Source organism: Oncorhynchus kisutch, unplaced genomic scaffold, assembly GCF_002021735.2.
Source record: "Oncorhynchus kisutch isolate 150728-3 unplaced genomic scaffold, Okis_V2 Okis01b-Okis20b_hom, whole genome shotgun sequence".
Taxonomy (NCBI): domain Eukaryota; kingdom Metazoa; phylum Chordata; class Actinopteri; order Salmoniformes; family Salmonidae; genus Oncorhynchus; species Oncorhynchus kisutch.
In genome coordinates this window covers 10,612,282-10,631,770 of record NW_022261978.1, presented here as the reverse complement: position 1 = coordinate 10,631,770, position 19,489 = coordinate 10,612,282, and the positions used below count along the sequence as shown (strand labels likewise).

The window sequence follows — 19,489 nt, the reverse complement described above, 5'->3', positions numbered from 1 at the left end:
AATTGAGTGCGTAGAATTCTGGCAGGGGGGGCTTTTCTGCACAACACCGGAAGTGAAGGCGGAGCCTCGGCTCTTTTGTCTTGTGATTTTGGGCAGAGAGCCACATGTTGAAATATAACGTCTCAGACCTCTACAATATCAGTAGACTAGACATAAATATTCCCATCTGGTTAACTTCGCCGGATCTCTGTAATCGACAATAACGGAAGAATCTACAATGAATAAGGTAGGTTTATATACATTTAAGACAAGGGGTCTTTGTAGCCAACTTCCTGCTTTTACACAGCACCCGTATAACGATCAAAACAAATGCTATTGGGTAACATACACTATTATTGCGGGTGTAGCGAAATGCTATTGACATTTGTGCTGTTTTTGTACGTGAAAATAATGTATTTGTTATTTTTAAACTCGTTGGGAAGGTTCGTAAGCAACCATTTCACTGTGAAGTCGCATGCTGAAAGTTGGTGGCCATATGCATAAATCGCTCCGCCATTTCCTTGTTGCAAAAAAATATAATAGTTTACCTAATTTCAGTTTTTGACAAAAGAAGCACGCACAGTATAGAGAATCATTGTACCATCTAAACCACTGTGAAATATATTTTCAATAACCAACCATATTGTTTTTTGAAGCTGGTGAACAAAACCAAGTATACAGAACAAAAAATACAAACGCGACATGCAACCATTTAATAGAATTTTACCGAGTTACAGTTCATTTGAGGAAATCTGTCAATTTAAATAAATTCATTAGGCCCTGAGAGAGAGAGACTTTTTACTAGTGTAACGGATGTGAAACGGCTAGCTTTAGTTTCAATCGGTGACGTCACTTGCTCTGAGACCTTGAAGTAGTGGTTCCCCCGCGGCTTTTGTGGAGCGATGGGTAACGATGCTTCGTGGGTGACTGTTGTTGATGTGTGCAGAGGGTCCCTGGTTCGCGCCCGGGTATGGGCGAGGGGACGGTCTAAAGTTATACTGTTACACTAACAGAGGACCTGGTAAACTAGCCTATTCCCTATAATGTTATTAACTATAACCCCAACAGAAATAACTTCAAACCAAATCGTTTGCACTCATGACTACTGCTTTCAATAACCTTTTCAGCCAGTTTACAAGCAAATACTATGTGAATGTATTTTTTATAAATCAGCTAGCAATGTTGCTAACTAGCCTGCTAATGTTCTGTGACTGCATGAGACAGACAGCAGCTATCAACACCAAGCTTACAGCTACATTAAAGTAAACCAATGTTACTGGTATATAGTTATCTAAGCCAGCCAGCTAAAGTTAGCTGCTAGATAAACTAGCCAGCTAACTAGCCTAGCTATCAAAGCCCCCCACCGCACTCTGTTATATCCTATCAAAGCCCCCCCCCCCACACACAGCACTCTGTTATATCCTATCAAAGCCCCCCCCCCCACTCCCCCCCCACAGCACTCTGTTATATCCTATCAAAGCCCCCCCCCACAGCACTCTGTTATATCCTATCAAAGCCCCCCCTCCCCACAGCATTCTGTTATATCCTATCAACCCCCCCACAGCATTCTGTTATATCCTATCAACCCCCCCACAGCACTCTGTTATATCCTATCAAAGCCCCCCCCCCACAGCACTCTGTTATATCCTATCAAAGCCCCCCCCCCCCACAGCACTCTGTTATATCCTATCAAAGCCCCCCCCCCCACAGCACTCTGTTATATCCTATCAAAGCCCCCCCCCCCCCCCCCCCCCACCCACAGCACTGGTTACTAGCAGAATTCCCAATCCCCCAAAGGTTGTAATCGCCTGGTTAATAGAAAAATTTCCAATTCCCCAGAGGTTGTAATCGCCTGGTTAATAGAAAAATTTCCAATGCCCCAGAGGTTGTAATCGCCTGGTTAATAGAAAAATGTCCAATTCCCCAGAGGTTGTAATCGCCTGGTTAATAGAAAAATGTCCAATTCCCCAGAGGTTGTAATCGCCTGGTTAATAGAAAAATGTCCAATTCCCCAGAGGTTGTAATCGCCTGGTTAATAGAAAAATGTCCAATTCCCCAGAGGCTGTAATCGCCTGGTTAATAGAAAAATTCCCAATTCCCCAGAGGTTGTAATCGCCTGGTTAATAGAAAAATTTCCAATTCCCCAGAGGTTGTAATCGCCTGGTTAATAGAAAAATTTCCAATTCCCCAGAGGTTGTAATCGCCTGGTTAATAGCAGAATTCCCAATTCCCCAGAGGTTGTAATCGCCTGGTTAATAGCAGAATTCCCAATTCCCCAGAGGTTGTAATCGCCTGGTTAATAGAAACATTCCCAATTCCCCAGAGGTTGTAATCGCCTGGTTAATAGCAGAATTCCCAATTCCCCAGAGGTTGTAATCGCCTGGTTAATAGAAACATTTCCAATCCCCCAGAGGTTGTAATCGCCTGGTTAATAGAAGAATTCCCAATTCCCCAGAGGTTGTAATCGCCTGGTTAATAGAAGAATTCCCAATTCCCCAGAGGTTGTAATCGCCTGGTTAATAGAAAAATTCCCAATTCCCCAGAGGTTGTAATCGCCTGGTTAATAGAAAAATTCCCAATTCCCCAGAGGTTGTAATCGCCTGGTTAATAGAAACATTCCCAATTCCCCAGAGGTTGTAATCGCCTGGTTAATAGAAAAATGTCCAATTCCCCAGAGGTTGTAATCGCCTGGTTAATAGAAAAATGTCCAATTCCCCAGAGGTTGTAATCGCCTGGTTAATAGAAAAATGTCCAATTCCCCAGAGGTTGTAATCGCCTGGTTAATAGAAACATTTCCAATCCCCCAGAGGTTGTAATCGCCTGGTTAATAGAAACATTTCCAATCCCCCAGAGGTTGTAATCGCCTGGTTAATAGAAACATTTCCAATCCCCCAGAGGTTGTAATCGCCTGGTTAATAGAAACATACCCAATTCCCCAGAGGTTGTAATCGCCTGGTTAATAGAAACATTTCCAATCCCCCAGAGGTTGTAATCGCCTGGTTAATAGAAGAATTCCCAATTCCCCAGAGGTTGTAATCGCCTGGTTAATAGAAAAATTCCCAATTCCCCAGAGGTTGTAATCGCCTGGTTAATAGAAAAATGTCCAATTCCCCAGAGGTTGTAATCGCCTGGTTAATAGAAAAATGTCCAATTCCCCAGAGGTTGTAATCGCCTGGTTAATAGAAACATTTCCAATCCCCCAGAGGTTGTAATCGCCTGGTTAATAGAAACATTCCCAATTCCCCAGAGGTTGTAATCGCCTGGTTAATAGCAGAATTCCCAATTCCCCAGAGGTTGTAATCGCCTGGTTAATAGCAGAATTCCCAATTCCCCAGAGGTTGTAATCGCCTGGTTAATAGAAACATTCCCAATTCCCCAGAGGTTGTAATCGCCTGGTTAATAGAAACATTCCCAATTCCCCAGAGGTTGTAATCGCCTGGTTAATAGCAGAATTCCCAAAGTCCCAGAATTTCTGCAAACGGTTGCTTCATTATGCAGAGAACGTTCTGAAAATCATACAGGCAAATAGCCTTTTATACCTCACATTTGGTCATACCATCTACCATACCCATTATAAATGCCCCTCTTCTCTAACACTGTCAATGCTATTTATAAGTCTACTCCAACACATTACATTGCTTATCATATTTTGCCACATTGTTACATAACCTACTGCAAGCCTAACGGTTTCTCCCCCTCCCTGGGTGGGGAGACGTGTGGTAGGATTAATTTCTGTATTACCAAGAAGAGAGAGACTTAACTCCACACACCAATCAGAGTTATACTTAAACTTACACCTTTTAATAATAATTAAGCTTTGCAATAGCATTTGACTTTCAACAATTCACTATCTCTAATGAATTGTTGAGTGTCAACATAACGCCAACTGAGATCTTTTATAGCAAACCCCCCCCTAGTCGACATGACAAACCACAGATAATAGGAACTGTTCACAAAGGAAGACTTTTACTTGAGAGAGGAAGTGTCCCACGGAGATCTTTTATAGCAAAGATCCACCACCCACCCTAGTCGACATGACAAACCACAGATAATAGGAACTGTTCACAAAGGAAGACTTTTACTTGAGAGAGGAAGTGTCCCATGGTCAGATAGCATTCGCTATCAATTATCGTTCAGTTTGGTCTCTAAGACGAGGTTCTAATCTCATTCCTGGTACTTCATAGTACAAAAAAAACAACTCATCCAATGGCATAGATCAATTGTCAACTCTAGATACTCCCATCTCAAGTAAAACCTCCCTTGACCCCACTCCTGGTCAAGCTCACTGAAGGGAGTGAGCCTCTTAGGTCATACAATATCCCAAGATAAGTGCAACATCAGAGGGGACATACAATGGTTCCAGACACTGCCTCCAGACACTGCCATACACCTCCCCCCCAATAGACAAATGAGGGAGTGACTTGCCCACAGACATAGTAGAGACAAAGTAATTGGTTCCCCATTAATCACGCCATCCATTCACATGGTTTAAGAATAGGTAAAGACACATTCACATGGTTTAAGAATAGGTAAAGACACATTCACATGGTTTAAGAATAGGTAAAGACACATTCACATGGTTTAAGAATAGGTAAAGACACATTCACATGGTTTAAGAATAGGTAAAGACACATTCACATGGTTTAAGAATAGGTAAAGACACATTCACATGGTTTAAGAATAGGTAAAGACACATTCACATGGTTTAAGAATAGGTAAAGACACATTCACATGGTTTAAGAATAGGTAAAGACACATTCACATGGTTTAAGAATAGGTAAAGACACATTCACATGGTTTAAGAATAGCTAAAGACACATTCACATGGTTTAAGAATAGCTAAAGACACATTCACATGAGAAGACAATGTTCCATTCCTGTCCTCTTCCCGTTCTGATATTCTGCATAGCACCAGGGACATGTGAAAGACAAGCCTGACCTCTCCCCTCTCTGGGCCCCAAGAAATACTTATTTTCCACCATAATTTGCAAATAAATTCATTAAAAATCCTACAATGTGATTTTCTGGATTTTTTCCCCCTAATTTTGACTGTCATAGTTGAAGTGTACCTATGATGAAAATTACAGGCCTCTCATCTTTTTAAGTGGGAGAACTTGCACAATTGGTGGCTGACTAAATACTTTTTTGCCCCATTGTGTGTGTGTGTGTGTGTGTGTGTGTGTGTGTGTGTGTATGTATGTATGTATGTATATATATAAGTTGCAAAAAATGTGAAACTGTTTTTGCTTTGTTATTGTGTGTAGATTGAAGAGAGAAAAATAACTATTAAATACATTGTAGAATAAGGTGGTAAATGTAACAACTGTGGTAAAAGTCAAGGGGTCTGAATACTTTCCAAATGCTCTGCATGAAACGCACATGTCTCAGTCATAGTTAGGAGATTAATGCATGGATTGGTAAGATTTTGGCACCGTCATGTTATACTGCCTGGTAACATCTGGTGCATGTATTCCGTGAAACACATTTGCTACAACACAAAATTCCTGTTGCTGTGGGAGTGGACTTACGAGTCTGTTAACTATCTTTATCAGGGGAGTGCAGGACCCTTTCAGGGCCGCAAAACAACAGCTCTGAATTATAGCCCCTCTTTCACGTGACGCTCCGTGCAGAGTAGAATACTAGACAACGTGATGGAACAAAGGAGGCATGTTAAAAGGCTATCGGACGTGTAACTTTTGAAAATGAGCTATAAGCAGAAGCCTACGGCTGGACTGTTATTTGTATGTTGGCCGAAGTCCTCTTTTTCAATCGAACGGCAGTGAAAGTGGAGTCCGTCTCTATTCTCCATTTTCTCTTGTGACTTTACACGCTGACCATACTGACGCGAGCGTTGCAAAAATAAATGTACAACGTGCATGTTATTCAATTATTGCACCCACACTGCTCGCACGCGCCAATGAACGTCAGCGTTGCCATTGTGCGTTTCAGGTAAAATAACAGCTCGAAATGTATCTCACAGGACAAATTAGCTAGCAACTGCATGCTAGCTCATTTAAATTGTCATAAATGTTTAATGCTTTTCGAACCTGTCGACGAAATGATTATAATTGGTTCAGAGTTTGTTTTGATATTTCAACCTGCATGTCGTGATCACTTTTAGTGTGTTGGGGACAAAATACATTTGCGCGCGCGTCCGGTCTGGGCATGGTGTTAGGCAGAGAGTAACGTGTTGGAATGTAACGTTTCGGTCTTCTACCTCCCTAATCTACAAGGTCAGTAGACTAAACATAAACAATTATCATCTGGTTAACTTCTCCTGAACTCTGCAATCGACCACAAACAAAACAAAAGTTTATACAATGAATCAGGTGAGTTTATTTGTTTATTAAATAATGGGGTGAAGCCTCCCTTAACTAGCCTACAGGTTAGGATCAGCGTGCGCTCTCCCAATCCTAACCTTAACTATTAGGGTGGTTTTATATAACGGGGTGAAGCCTCCCTTAACTAGTTAGGATTGGGAGAGCGCACGCTGATCCTAGACCTGTAGTTGAAGGAGGCTTCAGACACCTACTGTAGCATATTATAAGTCTCTGGTATCCCTGACCTAGGGGGGACAACATGAGGTCTGGGGTCTCTGGTATCCCTGACCTAGGGGGGACAACACGAGGTCTGGGGTCTCTGGTATCCCTGACCTAGGGGGGAACAACACGAGGTCTGGGGTCTCTGGTATCCCTGACCTAGGGGGAACAACACGAGGGTCTGGGGTCTCTGGTATCCCTGACCTAGGGGGGAACAACACGAGGGTCTGGGGTCTCTGGTATCCCTGACCTAGGGGGGAACAACACGAGGGTCTGGGGTCTCTGGTATCCCTGACCTAGGGGGGAACAACACGAGGGTCTGGGGTCTCTGGTATCCCTGACCTAGGGGGGAACAACACGAGGGTCTGGGGTCTCTGGTATCCCTGACCTAGGGGGGAACAACACGAGGGTCTGGGGTCTCTGGTATCCCTGACCTAGGGGGGAACAACACGAGGGTCTGGGGTCTCTGGTATCCCTGACCTAGGGGGGACCAACACGAGGGTCTGGGGTCTCTGGTATCCCTGACCTAGGGGGGACAACATGAGGTCTGGGGTCTCTGGTATCCCTGACCTAGGGGGGACAACACGAGGTCTGGGGTCTCTGGTATCCATGACCTAGGGTCTCTGGTATCCTTGACCTAGGGTCTCTGGTATCCCTGACCTAGGGGGGACAACATGAGGTCTGGGGTCTCTGGTATCCCTGACCTAGGAGGGAACAACATGAGGTCTGGGGTCTCTGGTATCCCTGACCTAGTGTCTCTGGTATCCCTGACCTAAGGGGGCAACATTCTCTCCTTCTCTCTTTCTTTCTCTCTCTCGGAGGACCTGAGCCCTAGGACCATGCCCCAGGACTACCTGACATGATGACTCCTTGCTGTCCCCAGTCCACCTGGCCATGCTGCTGCTCCAGTTTCAACTTCCACCTGACTGTGCTGCTGCTCCAGTTTCAACTGTTCTGCCTTATTATTATTCGACCATGCTGGTCATTTATGAACATTTGAACATCTTGGCCATGTTCTGTTATAATCTCCACCCGGCACAGCCAGAAGAGGACTGGCCACCCCACATAGCTGTTGTTGTTGTTGTTGTTGTGTGATTTGGATTGATCCCCTCTACCACACGGAACCCCACTAATCTACTGACGGAGCGCAGGAGGTGGCTAACAACAGACCTCCATCCTATGCTAGCTTGCTACCGATGCCCTGGCTAGCTGTCTAAATCACCAACCAACCTCTCCACTCACCGGACCCTTTTGATCACTCGACTAAGCATGCCTCTCCTTAATGTCAATATGTCTTGTCCATTTCTGTTCTGGTTAGTGTTTATTGGCTTATTTCACTGTAGAGCCTCTAGTCCTGCTCACTATACCTTATCCAACCTATTAGTTCCACCACCCACACATGCAATGACATCTCCTGGTTTCAACGATGTTTCTAGAGACAATATCTCTCTCTTCATCACTCAATACCTAGGTTTACCTCCACTGTATTCACATCCTACCATACATTTGTCTGTACATTATACCTTGATGCTATTTTATCGCCCCCAGAAACCTCCTTTTACTCTATGTTCCAGACGTTCTAGACGACCAATTCTCATAGCTTTTAGCCGTACCCTTATTCTACTCCTCCTATGTTCCTCTGGCGATGTAGAGGTGAATCCAGGCCCTGCAGTGCCTAGCTCCACTCCTATTCCCCAGGCGCTCTCTTTTGACAACTTCTGTAACCGTAATAGCCTTGGTTTCATGCATGTTAACATTAGAAGCCTCCTCCCTAAGTTTGTTCTATTCACTGCTTTAGCACACTCTGCCAACCCGGATGTTCTAGCTGTGTCTGAATCCTGGCTTAGGAAGACCACCAAAAACTCAGACATTTTAATTCCAAACTACAACATTTTCAGACAAGATAGAACTGCCAAAGGGGGCGGTGTTGCAATCTACTGCAAAGATAGCCTGCAGAGTTCTGTCCTACTATCCAGGTCTGTACCCAAACAATTTGAACTTCTACTTTTAAAAATCCACCTCTCTAAAAACAAGTCTCTCACCGTTGCCGCCTGCTATAGACCACCCTCTGCCCCCAGCTGTGCTCTGGACACCATATGTGAACTGATTGCCCCCCATCTATCTTCAGAGTTCGTGCTGCTAGGCGACCTAAACTGGAACATGCTTAACACCCCAGCCATCCTACAATCTAAACTAGATGCCCTCAATCTCACACAAATAATCAATGAACCTACCAGGTACCTCCCCAAAACCTTAAACACGGGCACCCTCATAGATATCATCCTAACCAACTTCCCCTCTAAATACACCTCTGCTGTCTTCAACCAAGATCTCAGCGATCACTGCCTCATTGCCTGCATCCGTAATGGGTCAGCGGTCAAACGACCTCCACTCATCACTGTAAAACGCTCCCTGAAACACTTCTGCGAGCAGGCCTTTCTAATCGACCTGGCCGGGGTATCCTGGAAGGATATTGATCTCATCCCGTCAGTAGAGGATGCCTGGATATTTTTTTTAAATGCCTTCCTAACCATCTTAAATAAACATGCCCCATTTAAGAAATTTAGAACCAGGAACAGATATAGCCCTTGGTTCTCCCCAGACCTGACTGCCCTTAACCAACACAAAAACATCCTATGGCGTCCTGCATTAGCATCGAACAGCCCCCGTGATATGCAGCTGTTCAGGGAAGCTAGAAATCATTATACACAGGCAGTTAGAAAAGCCAAGGCTAGCTTTTTCAAGCAGAAATTTGCTTCCTGCAACACTAACTCAAAAAAGTTCTGGGACACTGTAAAGTCCATGGAGAATAAGAACACCTCCTCCCAGCTGCCCACTGCACTGAAGATAGGAAACACTGTCACCACTGATAAATCCACCATAATTGAGAATTTCAATAAGCATTTTTCTACGGCTGGCCATGCTTTCCACCTGGCTACTCCTACCCCGGACAACAGCACTGCACCCCCAACAGCAACTCGCCCAAGCCTTCCCCATTTCTCCTTCTCCCAAATCCATTCAGCTGATGTTCTGAAAGAGCTGCAAAATCTGGACCCCTACAAATCAGCCGGGCTAGACAATCTGGACCCTTTCTTTCTAAAATTATCTGCCGAAATTGTTGCCACCCCTATTACTAGCCTGTTCAACCTCTCTTTCGTGTCGTCTGAGATTCCCAAAGATTGGAAAGCAGCTGCGGTCATCCCCCTCTTCAAAGGGGGGGACACTCTTGACCCAAACTGCTACAGACCTATATCTATCCTACCGTGCCTTTCTAAGGTCTTCGAAAGCCAAGTCAACAAACAGATTACCGACCATTTCGAATCTCACCATACCTTCTCTGCTATGCAATCTGGTTTCAGAGCTGGTCATGGGTGCACCTCAGCCACGCTCAAGGTCCTAAACGATATCTTAACCGCCATCGATAAGAAACATTACTGTGCAGCCGTATTCATTGATCTGGCCAATGCTTTCGACTCTGTCAATCACCATATCCTCATCGGCAGACTCGACAGCCTTGGTTTCTCAAATGATTGCCTCGCCTGGTTCACCAACTACTTCTCTGATAGAATTCAGTGTGTCAAATCGGAGGGTCTGCTGTCCGGACCTCTGGCAGTCTCTATGGGGGTGCCACAGGGTTCAATTCTTGGACCGACTCTCTTCTCTGTATACATCAATGAGGTCGCTCTTGCTGCTGGTGAGTCCCTGATCCACCTCTACGCAGACGACACCATTCTGTATACTTCCGGCCCTTCTTTGGACACTGTGTTAACAACCCTCCAGGCAAGCTTCAATGCCATACAACTCTCCTTCCGTGGCCTCCAATTGCTCTTAAATACAAGTAAAACTAAATGCATGCTCTTCAACCGATCGCTACCTGCACCTACCCGCCTGTCCAACATCACTACTCTGGACGGCTCTGACTTAGAATACGTGGACAACTACAAATACTTAGGTGTCTGGTTAGATTGTAAACTCTCCTTCCAGACCCATATCAAACATCTCCAATCCAAAGTTAAATCTAGAATTGGCTTCCTATTTCGCAACAAAGCATCCTTCACTCATGCTGCCAAACATACCCTTGTAAAACTGACCATCCTACCAATCCTCGACTTTGGCGATGTCATTTACAAAATAGCCTCCAATACCCTACTCAACAAATTGGATGCAGTCTATCACAGTGCAATCCGTTTTATCACCAAAGCCCCATATACTACCCACCATTGCGACCTGTACGCTCTTGTTGGCTGGCCCTCGCTTCATACTCGTCGCCAAACCCACTGGCTCCATGTCATCTACAAGACCCTGCTAGGTAAAGTCCCCCCTTATCTCCGCTCGCTGGTCACCATAGCATCTCCCACCTGTAGCACACGCTCCAGCAGGTATATCTCTCTAGTCACCCCCAAAACCAATTCTTTCTTTGGCCGCCTCTCCTTCCAGTTCTCTGCTGCCAATGACTGGAACGAACTACAAAAATCTCTGAAACTGGAAACACTTATCTCCCTCACTAGCTTTAAGCACCAACTGTCAGAGCAGCTCACAGATTACTGCACCTGTACATAGCCCACCTATAATTTAGCCCAAACAACTACCTCTTTCCCAACTGTATTTAATTTTAATTTATTTATTTATTTTGCTCCTTTGCACCCCATTATTTTTTTTATTTCTACTTTGCACATTCTTCCATTGCAAAACTACCATTCCAGTATTTTACTTGCTATATTGTATTTACTTTGCCATCATGGCCTTTTTTTGCCTTTACCTCCCTTCTCACCTCATTTGCTCACATTGTATATAGACTTGTTTATACTGCATTATTGACTGTATGTTTGTTTTTACTCCATGTGTAACTCTGTGTCGTTTTATCTGTCGAACTGCTTTGCTTTATCTTGGCCAGGTCGCAATTGTAAATGAGAACTTGTTCTCAACTTGCCTACCTGGTTAAATAAAGGTAAAATAAAAAAATAAAATAAAAATAGCCTGGTTCCTCTCTAGGTTTCTTCCTAGGTATTGGCCTTTCTAGGGAGTTTTTCCTAGCCACCGTGCTTCTACACCTGCATTGCTTGCTGTTTGGGGTTTTAGGCTGGGTTTCTGTACAGCACTTTGAGATATCAGCTGATGTACGAAGGGCTATATAAATAAATTTGATTTGATTTGAACATGAGGTCTGGGGTCTCTGGTATCCCTGACCTAGGGGGAACAACACGAGGTCTGGTGTCTCTGGTATCCCTAACCTAGGGGGAACAACACGAGGTCTGGGGTCTCTGGTATCCCTGACCTAGGGGGGAACAACACGAGGTCTGGGGTCTCTGGTATCCCTGACCTAGGGGGGAACAACACGAGGTCTGGGGTCTCTGGTATCCCTGACCTAGGGGGGACCTACACGAGGTCTGGGGTCTCTGGTATCCCTGACCTAGGGGGGACAACACGAGGTCTGGGGTCTCTGGTATCCCTGACCTAGGGGGGACAACACGAGGGTCTGGGGTCTCTGGTATCCCTGACCTAGGGGGGACAACACGAGGGTCTGGGGTCTCTGGTATCCCTGACCTAGTGTCTCTGGTATCTCTGACCTAAGGGGGCAACATTCTCTCCTTCTCTCTTTCTTTCTCTCTCTCGGAGGACCTGAGCCCTAGGACCATGCCCCAGGACTACCTGACATGATGACTCCTTGCTGTCCCCAGTCCACCTGACCATGCTGCTGCTCCAGTTTCAACTTCCACCTGACTGTGCTGCTGCTCCAGTTTCAACTGTTCTGCCTTATTATTTGACCATGCTGGTCATTTATGAACATTTGAACATCTTGGCCATGTTCTGTTATAATCTCTGGGGTCTCTGAATCTCTGGGGTCTCCGAATGTAAGCAGAATCCATTTGAGTGTACAGAGCTGGGTCAACATGGAGTTGATCACCTAGACATGTAAAAGCAGAACGTAAAACGAAAATGTGTACCTTTTTTAATCTAGGCACCAAAAGCCATGTATCTGTAATAAGATGTGTTTGTACTAATCAAGTATTATGAAAGCACCTATATTAGGAAAGTATTTTATGCAATAAATATATTATTGTATTAATATCATGGCGCCGCTACCAATACAATCTAGACTGAGCGAAGATCAGTCAGGTCTCAGAGTAGATCATCATTGTGTTTTACCCTTCAGTGTTCTAACATGAGATCAGATCTCAGATTAGATCATCATTGTGTTCTAACATGAGATCAGATCTCAGATTAGATCATCATTGTGTTTTACCCTTCAGTGTTGTAACATGAGATCAGATCTAAGATTAGATCATCATTGTGTTTTATCCTTCAGTGTTGTAACATGAGATCAGATCATCATTGTGTACTAACATGAGATCAGATCTAAGATTAGATCATCATTGTGTTTTATCCTTTCAGTGTTCTAACATGAGATCAGATCTCAGATTAGATCATCATTGTGTTTTACACTTTAGTGTTCTAACATGAGATCAGATCTAAGATTAGATCGTTGTGTTTTACCCTTCAGTGTTCTAACATGAGAACTTCACTACCCTCTTTTTCGGATTTACAGGAAACACCTATCCCACCCCCCTCCTCCCTCTCCCTCCGACCCTCCTCCCCCTTCACCCTCCCGGGGGCCCCAGGTCGTGCCTCTCCCGGTAGTGCCTTACTGCAGGGTATGAAGAGGTTGTCTGTGCTGTTGGTGGACTGCAGGAAAACAACAGGGCTGAGTGGGTTTATGTTCTTACATACATTTATTTTGGGACACTCCCTAGATGTTCTTAATTGCCATTCAATATAACGGTCTGTCGTTGTTTCACAGGGGGCAGCCATAACCGTCGCTCTCTCAGAAGAGTCATATCTGGGGAGGCTAACGAACATGATGCTGACGGGGCAGAGAACAGTCTCTCCAGATCAGAACACCTCAAACACCAGCAGAGAGTGGCAGGGAAGAAACCTCACCGCTGCTCATACTGTGGAAAGAGTTTCACCTCTTCGTCAAACCTTAAAACACACCAGAGAATTCATACTGGAGAGAAACCGTTTCACTGCACAGACTGTGGGAAGAGTTTTGTTCAATTAGGCAACCTGAAAATTCATCTGCGGACACACACACAAGAGAAGCCTTACCACTGCTCTGTCTGTGAGAAGAGCTTTTCAACATCACATGGTAATAAAGTGCACCAGAGAACGCACACGGGAGAGAAGCCTTACCACTGCTCTGACTGTGGGAAGAGTTTTGCTCATTCAAGAAATCTGATAAAGCACCAGCGCATACACACAGGAGAGAAACCTTACAGCTGTGATCAATGTGGGAAGAGATTTACTAGCTCAAATGACCTGATACTACACCATAGAATACACACTGGAGAGAAACCTTACCACTGTTTGGACTGTGGGAAGAGTTTTACTCAGGCAAGCAACCTGAAAACACACCAGCGCAGACACCTGGGCCAGAAGCTTCACCACTGTTCAGATTGTGGAAGTAACTTTTCAACATCAAGGGGTTTAGAGCTGCACCAGCGAACACACACCGGTGTGAAACCTTACTACTGCTTCAGCTGTAGTAAAAGTTTTGCTAGATTAGACGGACTGACAGTGCACCAGCGAACACACACAGGTGAGAAGCCTTTTAGCTGTGATCAGTGTGGGAAGAGATTTGCTCAGTCAGCACACTTGACTGTACACCAGAGAACACACACTGGAGAGAAACCATACCACTGCTCAGACTGTGGAATAAGCTTTATTAATTCAAGTCACCTTAAGGTACATCAGAGAGTACACACAGGAGAGAAGCCTTATAACTGTGATGTATGTGGCAAAAGTTTTGTTGCATCAGGAAGTCTGGCTTCACACCTTCGAACCCACACAGGAGAGAAGCCTTACCATTGTACCGACTGTGGGACAAGCTTTGGCAAGTCAGGCCATTTAAAAGTGCACCAGAGAACACACACAGGAGAGAAGCCTTACCATTGTGCCGACTGTGGGAAAAGCTTTGCTGAGCCAGGCGGTTTAAAGTCACACCGGAGAACACACACAGGAGAGAAGCCTTACCACTGCTCTGACTGCGGAATGGGCTTAACCACTTCAGGTGGACTTAAAATACACCGGAGAACACACACAGGAGAAAAACCATTCCACTGCTCTGACTGTGGGAAAAGATTTAATCAGTCTGGGCAGTTGGTTTTACACCAGCGAATACACACTGGCGAAAAGCCTTACCACTGCTCAGACTGTGGGCTGAGTTGTACTTCTTCAGGGGATTTAAAAGTGCACCTGCGAACACACACTGGAGAGAAGCCTTTTGGCTGTGATCAGTGTGGGAAGAGGTTCGCTCAGTCAGGAAGCCTGGCTGGACACAAGAGAACACACACTGGAGAGAAGCCTTTTGGCTGTGATCGGTGTGGGAAGAGGTTCAGTCAGTCAGGAACCCTGGCTGGACACAAGAGGAAACACCACACTGGTGGGTAACCTTTCCATTTCTTTTATTCTTTTATAGCTGAAACCAGTTAATGGTAGACTATCGGAGAGAAGCCGTGCAGGGTGAGCTTTCTTAATGTCGCCATGCTTGGTGTAACAAGGGAACTTTAAATAACTGTCCATTTAATTACAATATTTTTAATTTATTTAACTAGGCAAGTCAGTTAAGAACAAATTCTTATTTTCAATGACAGCCTAGGAACAGTGGGTTAACTGCCTGTTCAGGGGCAGAACGACAGATTTGTACCTTGTCAGCTCGGGGGTTTGAACTTGCAATCTTCCGGCTACTAGTCCAACACTCTAACCACTAGGCTACTCTGCCGCCCCAATATGAGTGAAAAAGTCTGTGTTTGAATGGTTTGGGCGTATACCGGTCATTAAAATGATTCATGACATGTTAACAGTGCATTGGTCAGCTCCGAGAAAGCAGGGAGGCAGCTCCTCCCTGCAAGTTTCAGGCAAGTCTGTCCTTAGGGATAAGGCAAGGGTCCGTTTTGAAAATGTTCAACCCTGTCTACCATCCAACTCACCATGGTCAACCCTGTCTACCATCCAACTCACCATGGTCAACCCTGTCTACCATCCAACTCACCATGGTCAACCCTGTCTACCATCCAACTCATCATGGTCAACCCTGTCTACCATCCAACTCACCATGGTCATCCCTGTCTACCATCCAACTCACCATGGTCAACCCTGTCTACCATCCAACTCACCATGGTCAACCCTGTCTACCATCCAACTCACCATGGTCAACCCTGTCTACCATCCAACTCACCATGGTCAACCCTGTCTACCATCCAACTCACCATGGTCAACCGTGTCTACCATCCAACTCACCATGGTCAACCGTGTCTACCATCCAACTCACCATGGTCAACCCTGTCTACCATCCAACTCACCATGGTCATCCCTGTCTACCATCCAACTCACCATGGTCAACCCTGTCTACCATCCAACTCACCATGGTCAACCCTGTCTACCATCCAACTCACCATGGTCAACCCTGTCTACCATCCAACTCACCATGGTCAACCGTGTCTACCATCCAACTCACCATGGTCAATCCTGTCTACCATCCAACTCACCATGGTCAACCCTGTCTACCATCCAACTCACCATGGTCAACCCTGTCCACCATCCAACTCCCCATGGTCATCCCTGTCTACCATCCAACTCACCATGGTCAACCCTGTCTACCATCCAACTCACCATGGTCAACCCTGTCTACCATCCAACTCACCATCACCATGGTCAACCCTGTCTACCATCCAACTCACCATGGTCAACCGTGTCTACCATCCAACTCACCATGGTCAACCGTGTCTACCATCCAACTCTCATGGTCAACCCTGTCTACCATCCAACTCACCATGGTCAACCCTGTCTACCATCCAACTCACCATGGTCAACCCTGTCTACCATCCAACTCACCATGGTCAACCCTGTCTACCATCCAACTCACCATGGTCATCCCTGTCCACCATCCAACTCTCCATGGTCAACCCTGTCCACCATCCAACTCACCATCACCATGATCAAGCCTGTCCACCATCCACCATCACCATGGTCAACCCTGTCTACCCTCCAACTCACCATCACCATGGTCAATCCTGTCTACCATCCAACTCACCATCACCATGGTCGACCCTGTCTACCCTCCAACTCACCATTATTAACCCTGTCTACCATCCATCTCGCCATTATTAACCCTGTCCACCATCCATCTCACCATTATTAACCCTGTCTACCCTCCAACTCACCATTATTAACCCTGTCCACCATCCATCTCACCATTATTAACCCTGTCTACCCTCCAACTCACCATTATTAACCCTGTCCACCATCCAACTCACCATTATTAACCCTGTCTACCCTCCAACTCACCATTATTAACCCTGTCCACCCTCCAACTCACCATTATTAACCCTGTCCACCCTCCAACTCACCATTATTAACCCTGTCTACCCTCCAACTCACCATTATTAACCCTGTCCACCATCCAACTCACCATTATTAACCCTGTCTACCCTCCAACTCACCATTATTAACCCTGTCCACCCTCCAACTCACCATTATTAACCCTGTCTACCCTCCAACTCACCATTATTAACCCTGTCTACCCTCCAACTCACCATTATTAACCCTGTCTACCCTCCAACTCACCATTATTAACCCTGTCTACCCTCCAACTCACCATTATTAACCCTGTCTACCCTCCAACTCACCATTATTAACCCTGTCTACCCTCCAACTCACCATTATTAACCCTGTCTACCCTCCAACTCACCATTATTAACCCTGTCTACCCTCCAACTCACTATTATTAACCCTGTCCACCCTCCAACTCACTATTATTAACCCTGTCCACATCAGAATATATGTTCTCTTCTTCTTTCCTTCTCTTCATGTTTTACCTGTCAGTGAGACAGTCTTTGATATAGCCGTGTCCTTCTCTTGTCTGTATACTGCAGTTCATACTTTACCTGTCAGTGAGACAGTCTTTGATAATAGCCATGTGTATGAGTGTTAATGGAATTTATGTTTAAATTAATTATTAGAATATTCCACCCTGAAACCTTTTTTAATTGTATGAAATTGATTAGAATCATAAAATTATTATTAATGATGTGTGTAGTTTGTCAGTAAAAGCATAATTAATGATGTTTGTAGTTTTTGTCAGAATTAGAGTAAAACAATATATCTGTACAATATATGTTTATAGTATCTTAAAACACAGACTGTCTGAGCAAAATTCGTTGCCGACCTTGCTAGGGGCCTCTGAGAGATTTGGGAGAGGGCGGGGAGTACTTCTCAAGTCCCTCCTAATCTTGAGGGAGGACAGGGAGTGCTTCCCACAGTCTCCCTAATCTTGAGGGAGGACAAGGAGTGCTTCCCACGGTCTCCCTAATCTTGAGGGAGGACAGGGAGTGCTTCCTACGGTCTCCCTAATCTTGAGGGAGGACAAGGAGTGCTTCCCAAGGTCTCCCTAATCTTTGTCGGCTGGGTGGTGATACAGTATGTGCGTATTATACCTACTGTTTGTGTTTGAATGTAAGTGCGTAAGGAGCCAGTATAATATGAATGGTTTTGTGCAACGGACTAGCGCTCTCGTGAATAAACATTTTGACTATCATAGCTGGGCCTCCGTCTGTTTCATTCAACCAGAATCTTACAAATTCTGGGTTGCAGACTGAGTAGTTTAATTGAAGTGGTTTATGAACATTGAGAACATAATTCTCGCAACAATGAGACAGCCTAACCAATCACAAAAAAGCATTGATATAACCATGTTTATGAGACAGCCTAACCAATCACAATAAAGCATTGATATAACCATGTTTATGAGACAGCCTAACCAATCACAATAAAGCATTGATATAACCATGTTTATGAGACAGCCTAACCAAATTGAAGAAGGTTAATTGAATGTTTTAAAGTATGGGACAAGAGGTCTGCCCTTCTCGCTCCTTCCTCATTGTAAATGCATCTCTAACTGGTTCCATCTCCACTATATTGCAACAAAGAGCCAGGAGATGAGATGTTGCTAAACAACCAGTTTAGTAAATCAAGCTTAGAGCCAGGAGATGAGATGTTGCTAACAACCAGTTTAGTAAATAAATCTTAGAGCCAGGAGATTAGAGATGTTGCTAAACAACAAGTTTAGTAAATAAAGCTTTGAGCCAGGAGATTAAAGATGTTGCTAACAACCAGTTTAGTAAATAAATCTTAGAGCCAGGAGGTTAGAGATGTTGCTAAACAACCAGTTTAGTAAATAAAGCTTAGAGCCAGGAGATGAGATGTTGCTAAACAACCAGTTTAGTAAATCAAGCTTAGAGCCAGGAGATGAGATGTTGCTAAACAACCAGTTTAGTAAATAAATCTTAGAGCCAGGAGGTTAGAGATGCTGCTAAACAACCAGTTTAGTAAATAAAGCTTAGAGCCAGGAGATGAGATGTTGCTAAACAACCAGTTTAGTAAATCAAGCTTAGAGCCAGGAGATGAGATGTTGCTAAACAACCAGATTAGTAAATCAAGTTTAGAGCCAGGAGATGAGATGTTGCTAAACAACCAGATTAGTAAATCAAGTTTAGAGCCAGGAGATGAGATGTTGCTAAACAACCAGTTTAGTAAATCAAGCTTAGAGCCAGGAGATGAGATGTTGCTAAACAACCAGATTAGTAAATCAAGCTTAGAGCCAGGAGATGAGATGCTGCTAAACAACCAGTTTAGTAAATCAAGCTTAGAGCCAGGAGATGAGATGTTGCTAAACAACCAGTTTAGTAAATCAAGCTTAGAGCAAAGAGATGAGATGCTGCTAAACAACCAGTTTAGTAAATCAAGCTTAGAGCCAGGAGATGAGATGCTGCTAAACAACCAGTTTAGTAAATCAAGCTTAGAGCCAGGAGATGAGATGCTGCTAAACAACCACCTTAGTAAATACAGCTTTGAGCCAGGAGATTAGAGACGTTGCTAAACAACCAGTTTAGTAAATAAAGCTTAGAGCCAGGAGG

General features: G+C 44.6%; 2 protein-coding genes across 4 annotated transcripts; both read left to right on the top strand.

The window, feature by feature from the left end:
• LOC109882089 (gastrula zinc finger protein XlCGF57.1-like) lies at nucleotides 1–15,210 on the top strand. Its single transcript, XM_020474208.2, has 3 exons — nucleotides 1–226; nucleotides 13,066–13,225; nucleotides 13,318–15,210. Exons 1-3 carry the CDS (start codon nucleotides 218–220, stop codon nucleotides 14,964–14,966), a joined length of 1,818 nt encoding a protein of 605 aa, XP_020329797.1. The 5' UTR covers nucleotides 1–217; the 3' UTR covers nucleotides 14,967–15,210.
• On the top strand, nucleotides 15,202–18,113 carry LOC116358939 (DNA-directed RNA polymerase II subunit 1-like). Of its 3 annotated transcripts, XR_004206535.1 has the most exons (3): nucleotides 15,202–15,509; nucleotides 15,541–16,581; nucleotides 16,619–18,113. XR_004206535.1 is itself a non-coding variant. In XM_031811383.1 (2 exons), exons 1-2 carry the CDS (start codon nucleotides 15,507–15,509, stop codon nucleotides 16,714–16,716), a joined length of 1,173 nt encoding a protein of 390 aa, XP_031667243.1. In that variant the 5' UTR covers nucleotides 15,202–15,506; the 3' UTR covers nucleotides 16,717–18,113. The 3 variants fall into 3 exon arrangements, 2 of the variants coding, with proteins under 2 accessions (XP_031667243.1, XP_031667242.1); XM_031811383.1 differs by having other exon boundaries at nucleotides 15,202–16,581; XM_031811382.1 differs by having other exon boundaries at nucleotides 15,203–15,509; nucleotides 15,541–18,113.
• The last annotated feature ends 1,376 nt before the right edge of the window (nucleotides 18,114–19,489 follow it).